The sequence below is a fragment of the Doryrhamphus excisus genome, chromosome 13, assembly GCF_030265055.1.
Source record: "Doryrhamphus excisus isolate RoL2022-K1 chromosome 13, RoL_Dexc_1.0, whole genome shotgun sequence".
NCBI classification, from domain to species: domain Eukaryota; kingdom Metazoa; phylum Chordata; class Actinopteri; order Syngnathiformes; family Syngnathidae; genus Doryrhamphus; species Doryrhamphus excisus.
The window spans coordinates 7,407,503-7,428,045 of record NC_080478.1 but is presented as its reverse complement, the minus strand read 5'-3'; the positions used below and the strand labels follow the sequence as shown (position 1 = coordinate 7,428,045).

The 20,543-nt window shown below is 41.4% G+C and overlaps 1 protein-coding gene and 1 long non-coding RNA gene across 7 annotated transcripts in view; one reads left to right on the top strand and one right to left on the bottom strand.

The window, feature by feature from the left end:
• The window catches only part of meis2a (Meis homeobox 2a), a 96,223-nt gene extending 82,019 nt beyond the window's left edge, over positions 1-14,204 (top strand). For 2 of the 5 annotated variants that reach the window (XM_058091429.1, XM_058091428.1), the window contains exons 10-13: positions 4,734-4,792; positions 6,973-7,083; positions 8,419-8,518; positions 12,607-14,204. In XM_058091429.1, the coding sequence (XP_057947412.1) occupies positions 4,734-4,792; positions 6,973-7,083; positions 8,419-8,477 (229 nt within the window). In that variant the 3' untranslated portion in view covers positions 8,478-8,518; positions 12,607-14,204. The remainder of the gene's footprint in view (positions 1-4,733; positions 4,793-6,972; positions 7,084-8,418; positions 8,519-12,606) is intronic. The other 3 variants (XM_058091431.1, XM_058091432.1, XM_058091433.1) reach the window with 3 other exon arrangements.
• On the bottom strand, positions 6,943-17,075 carry LOC131140745 (uncharacterized). Of its 2 annotated transcripts, XR_009132458.1 has the most exons (6): positions 17,018-17,075; positions 16,476-16,585; positions 11,443-11,541; positions 9,465-9,644; positions 8,285-8,421; positions 6,943-7,252 (listed from the first exon to the last, which is right to left on the bottom strand). It is a non-coding gene; the product is annotated as an uncharacterized LOC131140745 (long non-coding RNA). The 2 variants fall into 2 exon arrangements; XR_009132457.1 differs by lacking the exon at positions 6,943-7,252 and having other exon boundaries at positions 7,338-8,421.
• Positions 17,076-20,543: the final 3,468 nt, after the last annotated feature.

Sequence of the window (20,543 nt, the reverse complement as noted above, 5' to 3'; positions counted from 1 at the left end):
TATATTAAAATTAATTTTACAAGAAAAAAAGCTCAATTAATGAGGAAAAAAAGTAATATTTTAACAAAAATCCTGTCAGCTATTATGAAAAAAGTTGAAAGATTTTGAGAATAAACTTATTATTATGAGGAGAAAAAAGGTGCAGTATTACGACAAAAATCCTATAAGTCCTTTTTATTTATTTAAATTTACGTTACAAGAAAAAAAAACACAATCGTAAATATTATGACAAAAATCTAGTCAGTTATTATTGTAAAAAAAAAAAAAGTCAGGGTTATGAGACAAAAGCTCAATTAATATTTAAAAAAAAGTTGCAATATTAGGACAAAAATCTTACCAGCTATTATTATGGAAAAAATATACAAATTAGTTTGAAATAAACGTTAAAAGATTATGATAAAAATCCTGTCTGATATTATTTTAGAAAGTCGTGATGTTACAAATAAATTGAATACGAGGGAACTTGGTATATGAAATATACCAATATATAAAATATAACAACTATATGACATCTCTAACCGGCAGTATGAAAAAAATTACTGTATGGAAAAAAAAATCACTGTTATGAAAGTTACGTTCTGCAAAAGAAATTGTGTATTTTCTTCAAATGACTTTCTTTCATTGGCATTCAACATGGATTCAAACCCGCACATTGTATTATTTTCTTTGGTGTTTGGGCCGTATGAAAAACAGTTTCCTAGCGCTCCCATGCCGATAAAGCACTGCTAGTTAACATGTGGTACCTCTGCTGAAATGACCCAAGCCACACCTGCTAACTAACTGGCTCCTGTTGTCAGCATTCCTTGGCTGACAAATCATCATGCCAAACCAAGCCTTCTCTGGAAAGGGAGAAACGTGAGAGGGAGAGAGGGAGAGAGAGAGAACTGGGCCAATCGCTGTGGAGACCGCCAGCCAATCGGGAGTGGGGTCACTAGTTTGGCGACTTAGTGGAGAAAGGAAGGAGCGTAGGGATGGAAAGAGGAAGAAAGCCATGCTAAACATGTCTGCCCTGACAAACAAAAACTGCAAGAGTAGCACTCAAGCGTGCAGAAAACCACAGCACGACTTTTCTTTTTTTTATGCTGTCACACGGTTTTGTTGACTATCTACTGCATGCTTGCGCCATTTTTTGCACCACGTGACAAGGCATGCACACTGCACATACTTTATCCATGTAACATGCATGTTTTTTTTTTATTGTAAGACTTTATTACACATATCAATGAAACTTTTATCTCACAGCATTACGTTTCCTGTAATAGAATGGCTTTTGTTTCATATCCTCACACTTTAGCATAACATAAATACTCTTCATATATACTTACTTTAACTTTTATCATAGAATTTCTCATAGACTTACCCTAATTTCCTAATTTACACTAATGTTTCAACATTTGTAACTTCGTAACATCTCATAACTTTGCAATACTTGTTTTTTTTTTTTTTTTTACTAAATAGCACAACATTATTGTTCTTATTGTTATAGTAAAATGTTTTTCTGTTTTCTGTCTGTTTTTGTCCCGTCTCGGGACATTCCACCCTTTTCCTCCTAATATTATAACTTTTATATAACTTTCTCTTCTCAAAATGTTGCAACTTTCGTCTTTTGGACTTCCTATATAACTATAAAACTATAATAAAATATGTTCTTTATATAATATAACTGCTTCTATTTCATACCTTTCATTTTTTTACAATTATATTCAATTATTCATATTTATATTTTATCTTGTAATGATAATGTAATGTAATTTTATCTTACTTTTACATTTTTTACATTTATACTCATATTAAATATATTTTTTAATTAAATATATATTTATTACATTTTTTAACATTACTCATATTAAATACATTTTATATGCATATATAATAATTATATATATAATAATATATTATATATATAATATATCAGAACAAATAAGTTTTATTTATATGACTTTTTTCTCTAAATGTGTGTGACTTTCATCTTCCAAAACGAAGCAACATAATTTAAAAATATTTCCCCTTACTGTGTTTTTTTTAAATGTGAAAGTCAGATATCGATAACCTAAAAACGCAGTCTGGTTCGCCGGTGGACGGAATAGAAAAATACACAATATTAAAAATACACACGCTCCTGTGGAGACAGTCTTCTGGCACACACGCACGGTGAGACACAAAACAACATTGTGTGCTCGCCAGGCTACTTAACAGGCCACCCCCTCGTGTGTGAGCCCATATTAGTCGCCGTGGCTGCTGTGTTGATCCAGCCTAGCGGAGACCCGGTGTCAAGTGGACTCCTGCTGCCTTGGCTCCATCATTCATACTTGGACTGTTATTTTCACAGCCAAAACACAATCCTTCCTGAGGATCCTCCTCCGTCTCGCCACATATGTATTGCACCAATGTGAGCATCTTGCCATTTTAGGGCATGCTAAGCGCTACTGTAGGTGCTCATGTTTAAAGAATGTGCTGAGACACACACACACACACACACACACACACACACATAAGAGACACGTGCACACACATTCACACTCATGCTTGAAAAGCAGAGTTAGCACATGGACTCCAGAAGCATCCTCACCTTAATAATGCCTAAAGAAGTCCCTCGCCGCCGCCCCCCCCCCATCCGTCCTCAACACTATTTCAGCCTCTCCCGGGGAGAATGTACACATTCTGCGGCGTATCCCGAGGAATGACCTACACACGACCCCTAACCTTGCCTTTAATTATTTGTTTGAAGACAGCGTGGAGTTCCCATGCTGTGTGTGTATACGTTATAACAGTCAGCAGAGGCAGCCAGTAATAAGCTCCACCAGATGTAGATAATAAAAGGTGGGGACTTGAGGTTGGGGGGGGGTTCTGGTTCTGTGGATTTACAGCACAGGGGTACAGTGAAGTCCCTGTGGTCAAGCTACGGGTTGATCCCCAAGTCACTGGGTTCTCGTATCCACCCATCCATCAGTGGGTCCCACTGGCCCCTGTTAGTCCCAGTGGGCCCAGCTGGTCCCGGTTCTGTTCTCCTAAGCATACACCATTAACAGCGTTATCAGGGCCGACCTCGATAAGCCCAATTGGCTTTGCTCTACTCTGATAAAAGATGCTCTAAGGCCAAAAGGAGGGGGGTGCAGGGGTTCTTTGGTCACCACTACAGCCCCTTATTCTCCAAACCGCCCCCTTGGTGCAGGCGCAACGCCTCCTGGTTGCCATGGCGACAAGTTAAGCACACAATAGCAAATGAGGCAGTGTGTGACATACAGTGTAGCTTGGCCAAACATGCTACGTGTATTATTATTTATTCTTATTTATTTTCACTTTGCCAATAACTATAACTATGTATTTAACTATGTATTTAACTATGTATGTATACTTATACGCAGTATTTGATTTCAGAATTTTTTAAAGAAGTTTTCCCTCATGTTCTGTTGTCGCTTACAGATGAAAAAGAGCACACCTTGTAAACATTTCCTCCCCCTTGGGGTCTTTAGAGAGAAACCATTATGGTATAAAGACGGGGAGATGGGGGGGGTCGGGGGGGTTGCCATGCTGGAAGCATCTCTTGCAGGCGTTTGCCTCAAATCCTTTGCTATGTGACTTTCACCTAAAGTGTCTAAATCCCTTGAATACTTTCATCTTTGCCACCCACCGGGAGGGACGTGAAGGCTGGTTGCCCCCCCGTGTACCTGCCCCCGTGGATGCCCTGCCCTTGTCATTCTTTTGCCAAGCATGCAGCTTGTTGTTCCTTAAGCGTGTCACTTGGACGAGGGCAGATTAAGGGTGTTTAGGGTCCATTGGGAAGGTACGGGCAGGTATCAGGACTTCATGGGGGATTAGGAACCCAAATTGGTTCCAGCACTGCCTTTCTGCTAATGACCACCTCTTTAGCCAGGCCCCCGTATGCTGTGGGGGAGGCCCTCGTTCTCTGCAGAGGACCGCAAAAACTGGACAGCTTTTAATATCAACCACATGGCCGTCCTACCATTTTTATGAACGTGAATGAAGGAGCTTTCTCGGGCTCGAGCGGTCAGTTTGTGTTAAAAAGGCGTCAAGTTAAAAAGGTCGCCCCCGGCTGCCACTCACCTCCATGTGACCCTTGGGTTCCATGTACCCGAGGTTCCTTTTTTGTGTGCGTGTGGAGCTTATTTGCTGCTAAGGCGGTGATAAAACTTCAGACGGGTCTAATTGATGGGCTCGCTGACATAACAATACCATGTGAACACTCCGTGCCTGGTCCTCATTTCTGGACAGCTGGAAAGAGGGGGCGCACCCCCCTTGAGTTGGGGTCCCATTGAGGGCAATGAAAGAAACCATTTGTATCCTCTGTGTTTCTTAATTAAAGCTTACTTTCAAATTCCAATGAGGGACATCCTAAGATTGGAAAGAAGGATCTGGAGACGGGATGCAGGGAAGTCGGCGTGTGCAGGGCCAAACTGTCTGCGAGGGGGGGATAAAAAAGACGGACGGAGAAAGGGATGTGCCACCGCGAGCGTCCCCCCCTCTGCAACTAATACTTGAGGAATGTCTCCCCGGTGCCCGTAGCAACCCGACGTAATCAAAAGCTTTATTAAACGAGGGAGTGAAGGAGGGGAGGGGGCATCATAAGGAACATTAAAAGTATCCCTCACTGGGTTCCCAAGTCGCCACACAATCGGCCTTTTGTTTGTTGCTGTTTTGTTTGGATGTGTGTGTCTCTCGTCGTCAATCCTTCAGCCCCGTGATTGAATGTTTTCTTCTTCTTCTTCTGCCAGGTTCATTAATGCCAGGAGAAGAATAGTACAGCCCATGATTGACCAGTCAAATCGAGCAGGTAAAAAACGTACAGTAACACTTGTCTTCTTCTATTCTTCCTCCCCTTCTCCTCCCTCCTCTTCCTTCCCTGGTGTGAAGATGTCCTTTCCAAAAAACCAAAAAACAAATCCTGCTTGCATGCACACTGTTGCCCAGTTTCATTTCAAAGAAAGGAGTGGAAGGAGGGGAGGTGGTGGGGGGGTAGTTACCTCAAGTTACCCCCGCAGGCTATCTTCTCAATGTGATTTAATCTAATTGGAGATTTCCTATAGTAAGTCAAGAGTACTTTAAGTTTCATTCAACTACTTATCTAGCTCCTAGATTTACATCAAATCACATGTTGGAAGGGGCGGGACTTCCGGGACTTTCATTCAGGAGTGCAGCCCGCGCCATATTCAAAACATATAACAATAACAATAAAATGGAACAATAACAATACAACAGGTGGACGAGTGGATAGAATGTAGGCCGTACAGACCTGGGTTCAATTCTCTGCCTGGGCATATCTGTGTGGAGTTTGCATGTTCTCCCCGTACATGTGTGGGTTTTCTCCGGGTACTCCGGTTTCCTCCCACATTCCAAATTGTGCATAGGTATGAATGCGAGTGTGGATGGTTATTTGTCTATATGTGCTCTGTGATTTGCTGGAGGCGAGCGGCGGGGTACACCCTGGACTGGTGGCCAGCCAATCACAGGGCACATATAGACAAACAACCATTCACACTCACATTCATACCTATGCACAATTTGGAGTCGCCAATTAACCTAGCATGTTTTTGGAATGTGGGAGGAAACCGGAGTACCCGGAGAAAACCCACGCATGCACGGGGAGAACATTTAAACTCCACACAGAGAATCGAACCCAGGTCTTTCCAATCTTCTGACTGTGTGGTTACACTAACCACTCAGGCAACTTCAGCCAATCCTAGTCATGGAAAAATAATTTTAAAGAAAATAATTTTGTAATATTATGATGAAAATAATGTAATTTTTGTATCAGCTGAAATATAAAAACAAAAACTTTTGACTATTCGGAAAAAGTTATATTACGGGAATGATTTTTTGAGAAGAAAGTGAAGAAAAAAACAGCAAAAATAGATGAGAAAAAAAAACAAAGACTGAAGTTGATACTAATAAGAGGCTTTTTCACCTACATACTTTTTCCCCTTTTAATTACAACTTTGTTCTCGTAAAATTACACCTTTTTTCCCCTCTTAATATTATGACACTATTTCCCTAATATTTTGACTTTATTTTTGCGCTGAGGGCCAATAAAAATTCAGCCGCAAGTCGCACTTTGGGCACGCCTGCTCTAGACTAAAAAGGTACTGCTTGACCTCAAATTTCTCCCATAGGAAATAATGAAACATAGAAATGATCCATTCCAGTGTCAAGCTGTCACCACTGAGAGACATTTTTACACTTAACTCTAAAGTGTAAAAAGAAGTGTAAAAGTGGAAAAAAAAAAGTTAAACAGTTAAAAGTGAGATGGAAAAAATTCTACTAATCATTTTTTAAAGAATCATTCACGGCGGTTGTTGGAACCGCGACGTCTTTTCTCGATATTCCCAGCTGTGCAAACTCGGGGTCATTGAATGTTATGCATAGCGGTCTTTTTTTTTTTTGGCGTCGTTTATTAAATGTGAATTTGCTACACATTTATATGTATGTTATCCTTTGGGATGATTCCATCACCCTCATCCTAATTAGTTTTTGTTTACTAGCACGCTTGAAATTAGCAAAACAAATTGTGTATTTTCCATCCCATACATGCAGTACATGGAGTCTATCCCAACTAAAGACAATGACTGCAGATTATCTAAAGATAATTCTCTTCCACAATCCAAACAGGATAATACAAGCAGATAGATTTTTAGCATCATATTTCTGGCAATTAAGACTTTTACCGCATGGCTCCTTCCATCAAGTAGTGTGGGAACAATGTTTGTGATATATGTCATGGTGTGTGTGTGTGTGTGTATGCATGCCACGCGTCCCCCAATGCAGTCCACAAACATGAGCACAATGTCTTACAGTATGTTTGGGCTGGAGCTGAGACAATTGCTGATTGTCTGGTGTGTTTTCTCTTCTTCTTCCTCCTCCTCCGCCTCTCCCCCCCGACCCCCCCTTCCCAAACCAAACCCTCGTCCTCCTCCTCCCTTTCCCCCTTCCTCATGCCCGCGTTTTGACTACAATCAGGTTTTCTTCTTGATCCTTCAGTGAGTCAAGGAGCAGCGTACAGTCCCGAGGGCCAGCCCATGGGCAGCTTCGTGCTGGACGGGCAGCAGCACATGGGGATCCGACCGGCCGGTGAGTTCCCCGTCTGCTTGTCGAGTGTGGCCCCCCACCCCCCACAATCCCACACGCCTTCCAAAAGTGATCCATCCATCCACACCGTCTGTGGCATGAGCGCTAACACCTAGCACGAGCTGCACAAGCACTATATCAGCACTTTCTCTGTTGCCTTCTTCCTTTAGTCCTACAAAAGTGACCAAAAATCATCGAATCAATGATAATTTTACTTGATGCATTGATTAACTGATCGCTAAAAATACAGTGCACTACTTGTCTGCAACCAGCAGAGGTGCTGTTCAGTCTGTAGCAACAGGTGTCTAGCCATAAAATTAATAAATACAAATTACAATAGATAAGTATAGCATTTGCTGGATACACTAGGGGATACACTAAATTAAATAATGGTAATCAATATTGATGTCTCACACATCAATTCAAGTAACATTTTCCAGCAAGAAGATGCCTTCACAAGACGTGATGTTATGTGTTGTTGAAGACCTGTTAGGAGCACAGCTTATACGGTTTAGAGTCTCAAAAGTGCACATTTTCAGGGGTTTTATGGTTTTAAGTTTTTCTCATTTGCATAACTCGAATAGCTAATAGCCAGGATGTACTGTTGTTGAGAAACTGATGATTCCAATTTCAACCAATTGCACGACTTGGCTGCAACCAGCAGATGCACGGCTGTATTTTGTGAACAGAAACATAAGTGACAGGACACAGTTATTATACTGTATATTGGATGTTTTAACAGTTTAAATGAAGCTAAAAAGAAGCTAGCACGAACGTGGGAAAAGCTAATCTAATGCCAGTCTCTCTAATAGCAGCAGAACGTTTGAATGACACCTGAACTGCATTATTGACTGCTCAAAGACATCACGTAGCTCAGGTTGAATTCACATGTTTTGAGTAGTAGATGTATTTTTTGGGATTTCCGAGCACTTATTGTTTATTTAGACCACGCATGCACGCATCGTGAAGACGTGATATTTGGCAGTGTCCATGAATGCACCTCGCTGTGACCTAGTGACAATGACTGTCGTTCCTAGGACGAGCGGATTAAAGACGTGTTTGTGAGTTGGAGATACATTAATTGTTTTGGAATTGTTTTGGAATTACTCAGAATAAAGTTATGAAAGAGCAGCAGTTTACACAAATTAAAATGAAAAAAATACATCAATAAAAATATATGCAGAAAACAAACAAAAATAAATACTTTGGTGGCACTCAAACGCTCATCCCTAATGGTCATGTCTTCCTCTTCTGTGGTCCTTTTTCCATCTGAAGCTTCCCTGTCTGGTCTTCACTTGTGATTCTGACTCCTCTTTGGCGTTTCTCTCCTCTTCCCAGGGCCTATGAGTGGAATGGGGATGAATATGGGCATGGATGGGCAATGGCACTACATGTAACCTCCGTCTTGTAAAGCAAAAACGCAAAGAAAAAGGGGGAAGTAAGTACTGGGCTCTTTGTCATCTTTATTTGTCTTTTTTATTTCTTTCCCAGCTTGCGTGGGGCTTGGGGCTTTGATGTTTCCACCTCAATATATGGGATCGGAGCAGGATGGGAGGCAGGGATGGGGAGTAGTTAAGGATGAATTAAGTTGGGAAAAAGAAAAAGAAGCCCCCCCCCTTGGTCGTCCCAGGATGGAGAGGACGGGACTTGTGGCGCCAGACAACAAGAGGACGGACAGACATTTATTTATCACAACAGCGCCATCACTCTCTTTCTGGACAGCCAAGGATGCAAATGTTGGACATTTAGGGAAAAAATAACATCTCCTGGGGAATGGGGCTATTTGGGATGGGGGGGGGGGGGGGGGGGGGTTGGAAATTAAGCAGGCTCCAGTGAAGCGATAAAGAAGGAGAAGTGAAACTGTCCTCCGAGTGACATAAATCTGTCCGGGGAAGGATTGATGCCCAAATTATCTTATATGCAAAGATGGGAACGCCGCAGTACATTACACCCCATCCCACCCCACCCCACCCAGCTCCCAGAACAAGATATACAAGGGCCTGGGGGTGGCATGCTTGAGTCTTCACAAGAGGGGGTTTGTTTTGAGCAGAGATGTGTTTTGATTATTTTTTACTGGATGGTGACAATTTAAGGGGCAGTGAGAAGGGGGGCGGGGGTAGTGGTGGGGCACCCCGAGACAAGACATTGCGTTAAATTTATGTAGCTGTTAGCATAGCTGCTAAAGGACCACACACACACACACACATAGGAATGCAACTAAATGGAGGCAGCCTGATTGAGGTAGCCATCCAGGACCCCGCTTCCCACCACAGTTGCTGACATTTGAAAAATGGAGCCCCAAAGGGCGGCCGAGGTTCCGGAGGATAATTTATCTTAACACCTAAACTGTGCTGCGCAATGAGCCACAATATAATAGCACTTACCTTGATTAAAAGAACTCTTTATATGTAAATGGACGACTGGATTTTTCCGATGGGTCAAAGACACCATTCCGCCGACAGAGATCATTTCACCCCTCCGGTCCTTGTCTCTTCTCACTCTCTTTTTTTTTTTTTTTCCTAATCTCCTCATCTCTGCTTGGAAAAATCCGGAAGCAATGTTCCCTAAAACAGCCACACAGCGACAACATTAGCTCAGGTTGGCTAATTCTTAATATGGGCGCTCGTATAATTTTGAGACTATTTAATTACGTCAAGCACTTTCCGCTTCATGACCAATTACATTAATAGCTTAATACAGAGGAATATTATTCTCTCTTGATTTGATTACACAGCCGCACAATATGGCGTATTTGCTACTTAATTACGGCCGGCCATTGAGCTTGAGCACTGTGCCATAACAGCAGCCAACAGGCATGCAAGCTGGGGGGGGGGGCGTCCAGTGTGTCCTCACATGGTTTTAACACTCTTGTTAATAAAGGAGGCGGTCTGCATCATAATGGAATGGCTGCAGCTTCTTCCAAAGAGTGGAGATTACCAGTTTACAGTGTCAAAAACATCTGCTGGGTCTTTTAACAGGAGCTGCTCCAGGTTATAAGAGGCGGGGAAGGTGGGGGGGGGGGGGGGGGGTACCATCGCGGCCGCCCCCCCCTCCTTGAATGATTTATTTATTTTATGACCCCGGTAGTGAGGTTTTAAGAGACCTGCTCTCACAAATATGTGCATTCCCAATGATGTGACATGCAAGTGGGGAGTATTGGAAAATGGCCCAGCCTCTCAGCCAATGAGATCGGTCATTAATCTCAGGTCTGCGCTGTCCCCCCACCCCCCCCAACCCACCTTTCCTCTCCTTTCTGTCCTCTTCCCCTCACAAGGGCCCTCCAGTGTAATTTCTTAATTGCAGTGTACTAAGGTGCAGGAATGCAGAGAGCGAGCATGCTTAGTGACCTTGCAGCGACCTCTCCCCTCCTATTACAGCTTCTAATCCCCCAGGGGTTCACATTACAGAGCGGGCCGCCCCCCCCAAGACCCCAGCCCAGATCTAGGCCCCCCTGGCTCCAGTGTGACCCCACAACCAGCACCGCCATTAACATATCCCATGTACTCGCTGTACTTTCCCTGAAGGTGCAGGCCTGTAGAGCCGACCCCAAACTTTTCCTACCAACGCCACACCAACCCGCTCCCGTTTCCACCCACGATCCTCTGCATCTAGTAGTATACTTTACAGCAAACATGACCACAATTACCTTAGCAAAGCCAGTATGCTACCATCACGTCAGGGGACCCTTCATTTCTTGTTCAAAGACCTGATTGGCTAACAAGTGCTGTACAGTAAAATTCACTGTAAAAAAATCAACTGTACCTGCCGCACTGGGGCCAAGGCCATGCAAACTCAACAAGTAGCAGCTGAGAATATCAATAATTGTAATGACATCCTAACAGTGCCTTTGTGTATTTATGTGTACATTTTATACTGCTTACAGCCACTAGAGGACATATGTACTGTATTTGCAAATGGGATTGCTTTGATATGTTGTGATATCTCCTTGAATAAAAAGCTGCTTTAGGGGAACTCGCACTACTCCACATCGTCACTTCAGTGCTAAGGTTGCCGATACGATTCAAGGACAATGTTGGTTCATTTAGAATGATACGATCAGAAATGATTCAGCAAATTAAATACTTGGATATCGGACAGTGCAAGTGAAGTTTCCCTGTTGTTTTTATAAGGGAATCTGGTATACATTAATTATGAATATAAAGCAAAAAGTAAACAACAAATAATGGAAAATGCATTCACATTCTGTTTGAATATTTTCGAAGTATTTCCGAAAGCAGAGTACATGCAACCGACAACTCTACAATAAGCTTAGCAGCTACTCCTGTTTTTCCAACATAATGCAATCATATCCAAATACAGTGCTACCAACATCTCTTCAGGGTGAATTAACAGTAGGTTTACCTGCGACGTTCAGCGTTGCGTGAAATCCCAAGGCGCCCTAGTAGGTGATTGGAGAGATTTGTCGTGTTGCCATGGTATTTCACTTGGCCTTTACATATCCTGCAAACAGAGAGAGACTTATTTAGACCGTCTCCGCCTTTGCAAAAACCCAAGTGTTTCCACACACTGGACAACAATGGTGGCCTGATCATTTCTTGCTAGCCAGCTTGTCCTCTGCCGTCCATCCTCCCCATTATGTTGTCTGCTGATGTGTGGCGATGACATCACAGACGGGTAAAACTGAATCGAGTAACGTTTAACATAGCGCTAAAAAAAAAAAAAAAACATCCATATAACAACATGCTGTGCTTTGATCTACTGCATTTTCTGCATTTTCTAGTATCGATTGATTACCTTTTAAACGATGTTAGATCAACTAGATCCATGTAGTTGACTCAGGAATATAAATCGATACATGATGTAGTAGATGAATTGCTACACTCCTATTCAATACACAAGTATTACTGCAACTTTACTTTGTGGCTTATTCTGAGTGGTTGTTTATTTCTATTACACAAGGCAGTGGCAGGGGTACCGCCAGGAATTCTGGGTCCTATGAACAAATAAAATCATATTGTCCCCCCCCCACCCCCACACCACTCACGTTTTTGGTTTTTTGGCAGTCATGGCGGAGGTGACCATGAATCTGTACAAACCACTGTACGAGTTGCTGGCACTAGTGTCATTCAAGCATGAACAAAGATGCCATCAGACGTGCCGACCTTGCAGAAATTTTACGAGGGCCTGTCACGCCCTGCCACACCATGCTCCCCCCCAGGGGGCCCCCGCTCCACTATTTGAGAAGCACCGCATTAGATGATACAGCATGTCCAGGTTGGGTGCACTCACGCAAGTCAAGCCAACTTTAGCACGGCCCTTTGGATGGCCTAGAACGAGCACACCCTAAATCAAACGCCCCCGTGTGAGAGCGAGCATGCATGTTCTTTGAACACCGCAGGGGGCAGGCACGCGACGCACGTCAATATGGTGGCTGACCGCAATGCTACTGGGCATCGTAAAGCTTGGAAATAGTGTGCTGAAGTAATGTGTCTTTTAGCTGGCAGGAACGAACGTTAAAATAAATAAATACATAAAATAACGCCTTCTTCTTCTTCTTCTTGTCAGGTCTGCCAGGCGTGCCGGGCGACTACGTACCTCAGAGCGGTCCTATGGGCGTGAGCATGGCCCCCTCTACTTACAGCAACCCCCATCAGATGACCTCCTACCCCAGCCAGCTGCGACACGGACCCCCTCCTCTTCACACGTACCACCCCCACCACCCTCACCACCACGCCATGCTGATGCACGGAGGACCCTCGTCCCACCCAGGGATGGCCGTATCTGCGCAGCAGAGACCCCCCTTGCTCACGCCCATGGACCCCGCCACTGGAGGAGCGGGCCTGGACATCCACGCCTGAAGGGAGAGCCCGCGACTGCTTTTATGTAAAGAAAAAAAGAAGACTAAGGCGGCGGTGTCCCTCCATGATGACTTTTTTTTTTCTTCTTAAAAAGGAACTGAAGAATTCCAGACAAACTGTGACAATTCTTTTTTCTAACTTTGTTTTGTTACACTTTCACCCCAGTGGAGGACCAAGCTGACACCTTGTAAAGTCTTGGGCTTTTTGCTACACCAGAGGACGCAAACTCAAAACTTTTCAAAAAAGAGCGGACAAAACACAGTCTTGGCGCTTTCAAACATTTAAAAAAATCACTCTGGAAGACTTTAAAAAGAAACAACTCCAAGAGTTATTACTACTGTAGTATGAAAATATAGATAATAAGTTAAAACTTTGGATTTTTATGTTTTCTGAGCTAGTTTTTAGGATTTTCTCTCCTGGAAGAGCAGCACAGCACTATTATGAAACAACAGAAGAAGATGGAACATCTAAAAAAAAAACACCACACATGGCCATCAGATCCTGTCCCACACCCCCCACCCCACCTTAAGAGCAGGGCATGATGGGAAAAGGCTGACTAGATGACACCGGATCTCTCCTGAAGATTTTCTTTTTTTTTTTTTTTTTTTTTTTTACTATAAAAGGCTCATGAATGAATGTTGCCCTGTTAAAATTGCCCAAGCACTGGATTGTGTTGGTTTTTATACTTTTTTTTTTTTTTTTTAACCTGGGACTCTTATTTGCTGAAGAGCGAAGGAAGGAAGCTCCACAGTGGGAGGGGGGAAAAAAAAAGAAAAAGTGACATCCCACTCTGCTTCTTTTTTATCTGCAGATCAACACTCTCGGACTGTACACATGTTGGTTCTGCGGCACTGAAGAGAAGCTGTTTATGCAGCCAAAAAAAAGAAGAAAAAAAACACTTAAATTATAAACTCATGCTTTTTGGGGAGGGGGTAATAAAAGAAGAAAAAAAGCTGAGAGACTATTGTAACAAACTTCGTACAGAGTTCAGTCTATTAATTGTTTCATGTTAGATATTCTATGTGTTTACCTCAATTGAAAAAAAAGAATGTTTTTTGCTAGTTTCAGATCTGCTGTGGCATTGATATTGTATATGTCCATGAATTCCTTCCTCCTGCTTTTATTTTTGGTTTTACTTTGTCCCACCCCCCCTCTCAGCACGTGTTCCTCACTAGAAGATAAGATGCCGTCTCCCTTAAAAGCTTTGTCAAAAAATACATTAAAAATACTTGTATGAGGACTGTGACGTATTGTTTTAAAAAGGTGTTCAGTCACAAATGCTGTAATAAATATTTCATTTTTTGATTTTTTTGGGGGGTACATTTTTGCCTGATTAGCTTGTGTTTTTTCCACATTTTCCATTATTATTATTATTATTATTGTGGTAGATTTAACACAAATTTACATTTTCTTACACCATAGCTTTAAAAAAAAGTGAACCACTATAATTTATAGTGGTTGTGTATGGAAAGAAAAAGGAAAAAGCATTATTTAGCTCTCAGGAAAATATACACATGCATTATGAATAGCTGTCAATCACGTGGAGTTAAAAAAAATGAAAATATTTGGAGTTTTTAAGGAAGAGCAGTGAAAATGTTTTTACAGGAGCATGCTGCTGCACCCTCGCCTGTTTGGCAGCGACGCCTGTTGGCCGAGTTTGGAACTGCAGATGCAACAACAGGCCTTTTTCCTGCTTTACGGCACACTCGCACGAGACAGAAACCAACACCCGGCACGAGGACGGCCTTTAAACTCCATTTCAAACTCTGCCTTTTTTATTTTTATTTACTTCATTTATTTAATATTCTGTACGAATTATTTTAAACGTGCCCTCCCCACGTAAATAACCCCAACGGCGTTCAATAAATTATAATTAAAATTAATTACGACGTACGTGGAGTATTTTCAAACTCCATACGTTTATTTGTTTAAATTACATTTTTACAAACAAAACCGACATGTTCCATTGTTTTTTTAAAGGCCTTAAATTATAAACGAACCATGCCACCCCTTAACCTGTTCTAATTCTATGTAAATATATATTTTAATTATAAATTGTTTGCACAGTTTTGCAGCACGTGGTTTGGTTGTCTCCGTTCATTTTTAAATACAATTTTTTTTTATGAAAGTAAATAGCCTTTAACATATCTAAATCGAAATGTACATGTTTAATTTAGCTCGCATTTCCCCTCCATTTTTGCCGTATGTATGTATATTTGATAAATAATAGTATTTGTAGTGAGGAAGTTTGACACCTGCAGCTAAAATGTTTTTATTCCGACTCGCACGACTCGTCTTCTTAATACATTTTCTCCTCGTGAAATGCCAGTTTTTTGTTTGTTTTTAGCCACTTTCTAGCACATTTGTTATTAAAAAAAATTGAAGCAGATTTACGATTATTCGATAAATATAATTTCCAAAGAGGAAAAGGTGTGGATTTTTTCAATATGAATGGTTTAGTTTCCCTTTCTCTTTCCATACACATCATCCCTCCCCCTCTCTTTTTCCCGATGAGACAGAAGGTAGATTGCCTCTGCTGTTTTTCCTTGTGCCCATGTGTCTTGACAGGGAATGATGGATGATCCAGCCGAACCAAACAACTCCTCCCCTTCATCTCCTCCCTGTCACAGGCGGGCCCCCACCCGCACAAAAAAAAACCCACATAAATTCCCTACAATACACCACAAATCCAAGAAAAAGCACTATTTTTTTAGTCTATTGTTTAGTCAAGGTTTTCATACAAGGTGGAGAATTAAAATGTGTTAATTCGGGAGGTTAGTTCGCCATTTTATTTGAACATTTCAGCACTTTTCTTCACCATAAGGTGTTTCTATGACTACGTTATGTGGGCCTGGGAGTGGGGGGCGCTGAGGGGTGTGTGCGGAGTGGGTGGGGGGGGCGGGGGGGTCTTCCTGGGAGAAAAAGGTCCGCATTTGGCCTGATCATTTATCAATGTCAGCCACATAATGATTCTCCCTGCAGTCACCCTATTGATGAGGATAATTACATTAGCTCAGAGTGAGTGATCAATAAAGCCCAGGGAGAAATGCTTTATTATAGCAAGAAAAAAACAAAAAAAGAAGAAAAGGCAGACTTTTGCAGGAGAATAACTTTAAAATAAAAGATGCAGTGCACATCTGGTTAATAATAATAATGCATTTTTGTGCAAGATTAGCTAAAAACATCCTGTTTATTATTATTTTTAATTAATTACACACACAACGTTCCCGTGGATGAATTACAAAATATATGCAAAATTCCAAATACTGCACTATAAATAAAAATAGGCACAGAAAGCCGACCTTTAAATGTTTGCCTGTGTGCATTTTGTTGTTGGTGCTCTGCAGGAATGCCGCAGCTGTGCATCTGCACCATTTGCTCGTCATTATTTATGATGTTATTTCCTCCACGCACAAAAGCACCGCTTCAAATATGTTTTAGAGGTTTCGCACACAAAAAGAAATAGTGTGGGGGAAGAAGAAGAAGAAGAAGAAGAAGAGGCAGATTATTATGATTCAATTAAATTATTTAGCGAACCTCTGTGAGTGTGCTTCCTAATTAAATGAATTAACTGACCTCTTGAAGAAACCAGGCCTTCTTTTTTTCTTTCTTTCTTCCTTCCTTTCACACTTCGCCGACGCTTGTCCTCTTAAAAATGAGTGACACACTCTCCTCCCCACTCCATCCTTGAGAAAAAAAATATAGAAATGTTAATGATGTTAAAGAAGATAATTAGTCAAATATAGCACAGCCGCGGGGAGGCGGCTTGAAGAAGGCATGCAGTGACCACTTGGTGCAGAATAAATAAAGCGCAGTTAAAAGAAAAAAGAGGCAAATAGTGTAGTGTTGAAGCCTTGAGCAATTTAAATCCTTCATTTCAAACAGTTAAGATTTAATTAAGAAAGCCTCAGGCCTGAACAGGGCGAAAAAAAACCTCTACATTATATATATGTATATATATATCGCTTTATGACATAAATATTTTTTACACGAACATGTATCGAAATTATTTGTTGTATTATTAATTGAATAATTTCAACATTAATTAACACACTAACACATACATACATCTTTTTAAAAAGCGGTATATGCTGTGGAATTAACACTGAAATACTCACTTTGTCGGATTGCTCCACTTCCTGGGTTCGGTCACGTGTTGACCACCATGTGACGTCTTTTATCCGGAAGTTAACAATGGCTGTAAACAAATACTGGCCAGTTTTGTATTGTATTTTAAAAGTAGACTACAAGCTAGCTACTGTATTTAGATGTGGGCTATCCAAAATGTGGCTAAGGGGCCTTTTTCAATTGGCAGCTTGTTTTTTTGTTTTGTTTTTTTTTTAATTGGGAGCATTTTCTACAAATAAATACAATTAAACGCATCCATTGGCCACAATAAATCTGTTTTTAAATATTTCATGTTGGATACCGAGATATAACAACCCAGAGCATCATATTTTAACTAAAATGTGCAGAACACACATAACAAAAATAAACATAAATAACAATAATAAAATATTACACATAAATATATAACAGACATAAGTCAAATTATAGAAAAAATATACTTTTTTCAAATATATTTTAACACAATTTATTACATTTAATAATTGATTGAGCAAATCAATAATAAATAACCCTGTGACCCTAGTGAGGATAAATGGCATATAGAAAATAGACGGATGGGATAATAAATAAATACATAATTCTACTACCTGTTGCTAAGCTCTGGCCCAGCATTTGAGATACATTTTTAATACTATTTTAACCTGTGTAGTGTGCCAACAAAACGGAAATGCCAACAATGTCAATAATTGTAATCGCATGGCTTCGACAGCTGCGAAAGTACGAAATGTCAACGTGATTTACAAAATGCTAAAGCTAGACAGCTGCTATGCACTGTATAATTTCAGAACCACAGATATGTTTGCATGTATGGTTGATTTCTTATTGTTTGCATTGTTGCATTTTTGTCACACTTAAATGATTCAGATCATTAGACATGTAAAATATATATGTAAAATGCGGCTTTTAAATGAAACATTTTATTACGAAGGAAGAGAAAAAAAACATACTTGGCCCTGTGTGAAAAAGTGATTGCCCCCTAAAGCTAATAACTGGTTGGGCTACCCTTAGCAGCACCAACTGCAATCAAGTTTGTGATAACTTGCAATGAGTTTCTTACAGCGCTGTGGAACAATTTTGTCCCACTCATCTTTGCAGAATTGTTGTCATTCAGCCACATTGGAGGCTTTTCCAGCATGAACTGCATTTTTAAGGTGATACCACTGCATCTCAATAGGATTCAGGTCAGGACTTTGAGTAGACAACTCCATAGTCTTCACTTGGTTTTTCTTCAGCCAATCAGAGGTGGACTTGCTGGTGTGTTTTGGATCATTGTCCTGCTAAAGAACCCATGTTGGTTCCAGCTTAAGGTTATAAAAAGATGGCTGAACATTCTCCTTCAAGATTTTTTGGTTGACAACGGAATTCATGCTTCCATTTATCACAGCAAGTCTTCCAGGTCCTGAAGCAGCAAAAGAGCCCCAGAGCATCACACTACCACCACCATATTTTACTGTTCTTTTTATGCGTTACTTTTACGCCAGATGTAATGGGACACACATATTTTGTCAACTTTTGTCTCATCAGACCGCAGAGTATTTTCCCAAAGATCTTGTGAATGATTATTTTTTCCCAGCAGTGGTTTTGGTCTCGGAACTTTGCCATTCAAGCCGTTTTTACCCAGTGTCCTTCTTATGGTGGCGTCATGAACACTGACCTTAACTGAGGCAAGTGAGGCCTGAAGTTCTTTGGGTGTTGTGGGGTCTTTTGTGACCTCTTGGATGAGTTGTCGCTGCGCTCCTGGAGTCATTTTGGTTGGCCGGCCAATCCTGGGAAGGTTCACCACTGCTCCGTGTTTTCTGCATTTGTGGATAATGGCTCTCACTGTTGTTTGCTGGAGTCTGATAGATCTGACTGTTAGACCCAGACTCATAGATCTCAATTACTCTCTGTTAATTTATGTTTTAACGGTGCAATCACTTTTTCCACACAGGGCCATGTACAGTAGTAGATGTGGATTTTTTTTCTCATGTAATAATACAAGTTTTCATGAAAAAAAAAATGCATTTTGTGTTCAGTTGTGTTGTCATTGACTAGTATTTAAATTTCTTTGATGATCTGAAACATTTAAGTGTGATAAACATGAACAAAAAATCAGGAAGGCGGCAAACACTTTTTCAAAAGCACTTGCATGAAATCCAAAGTTATGGAACGTGACAATGCCTCTTAGATGATTTGGGTGTGGGCAATTCCTGCCATATGATTCCAGGAGTGACCTCACCAACATCCAGCCTGCTGCGGCATAGAATAGAAGAGAGGGAGGGAAATCGGGGCTGATCCCTGTTAGCAGTCGGAAGCGGCAGTGATGAAAAGCGAGGGTTGATGTCCAGAACTTTTTTTGGCACATCACTACAGCTGCTGCTAGTAAATAGTAGCCAGCAAAGTTGGGAGGGGTGGTGGAGGTGGAGTGTCTTGGTTTGTTATCTCTCGTAGACAATAAACGCACTGTGCAACTTCAAGTCCAACTTGAGCGCCAATGGCGACATCAACATTCATGAGGCAATATTGACAGGCAGCCGGCGTCCCCTATCTTATCTTCAAGCCAGGTAGTGGCCCACCTTTGGGAGGGGGATAACCAATAGAAAGCATCTCTTGTCTGTCTGTTCGGGTTAATGGAGGACGCCACTGGAGACAGGAAGTCGTCGAAAAGTGAAAAGCACTTTATTGCACACCTGAATGCGTACGGCGTTGGGTTTCGCCCTCTGAGCCGGTGGGAGAAGCACATGGCGGGTCTGTAACACAGGGGGGGTGCTTACAGCAGGGGCCACCGAGCTCAAGTGATGCGGATGACAACATCACGGCCTGGCCATTCATTCACGCCACCCAGGTGACCCGACGGGGATCCCCGTGGGACGTGCTGAGGTTACAGCAAAGAACGAGATAAGAAGTTCTCAAGGTGTTGGAGTTCACGGTAGGGATGGACCATGGACTACATTCCCTTCATCCGCACAATGATGATGGCTGACTTCCATCTTGTTCACATTTTTTCACTGTAAACTTTTTAAACTTCATTTAATGGCTAAATTAAGCATTTTCAAATCAACTAAAATAAGATACAGTACATTCAAAGATGATGTGTAGTATTCTACACTGGTCACTAGGTGTCTATTGTAATGTTTGGTGAGACACAAGCACCAAACTTGATTGACAAAACAACAGGCTTTTATTGCAGGATTGAATTACTGTTGAAGCCGTAACCCATGGAAAGCTAAAACGAAACAACATTATTATGTCGACTGTATTGGGTAAAATGAGTGTAAAGGTGATGATAGGGGTGTTATTTCATGTCGAGAGGGCTCTAATAATGTGGAAAATTTGATTTAGAAAGTCATAAAAAGGTTTTCTGTGCTCTAACTGCAAAAATATTCTATATATTCATAGCAAATTCTACGTAGTGGAAATTTGTGTGGAACCAATTTACAGCGATAAATGAGGGATTATTGTAGTTCCCCTACCTGATGTCATGCTGTTCTTCCTTTGTATCTTGCCTCACCTGCTTCAAGACACAGTTAAACAGCA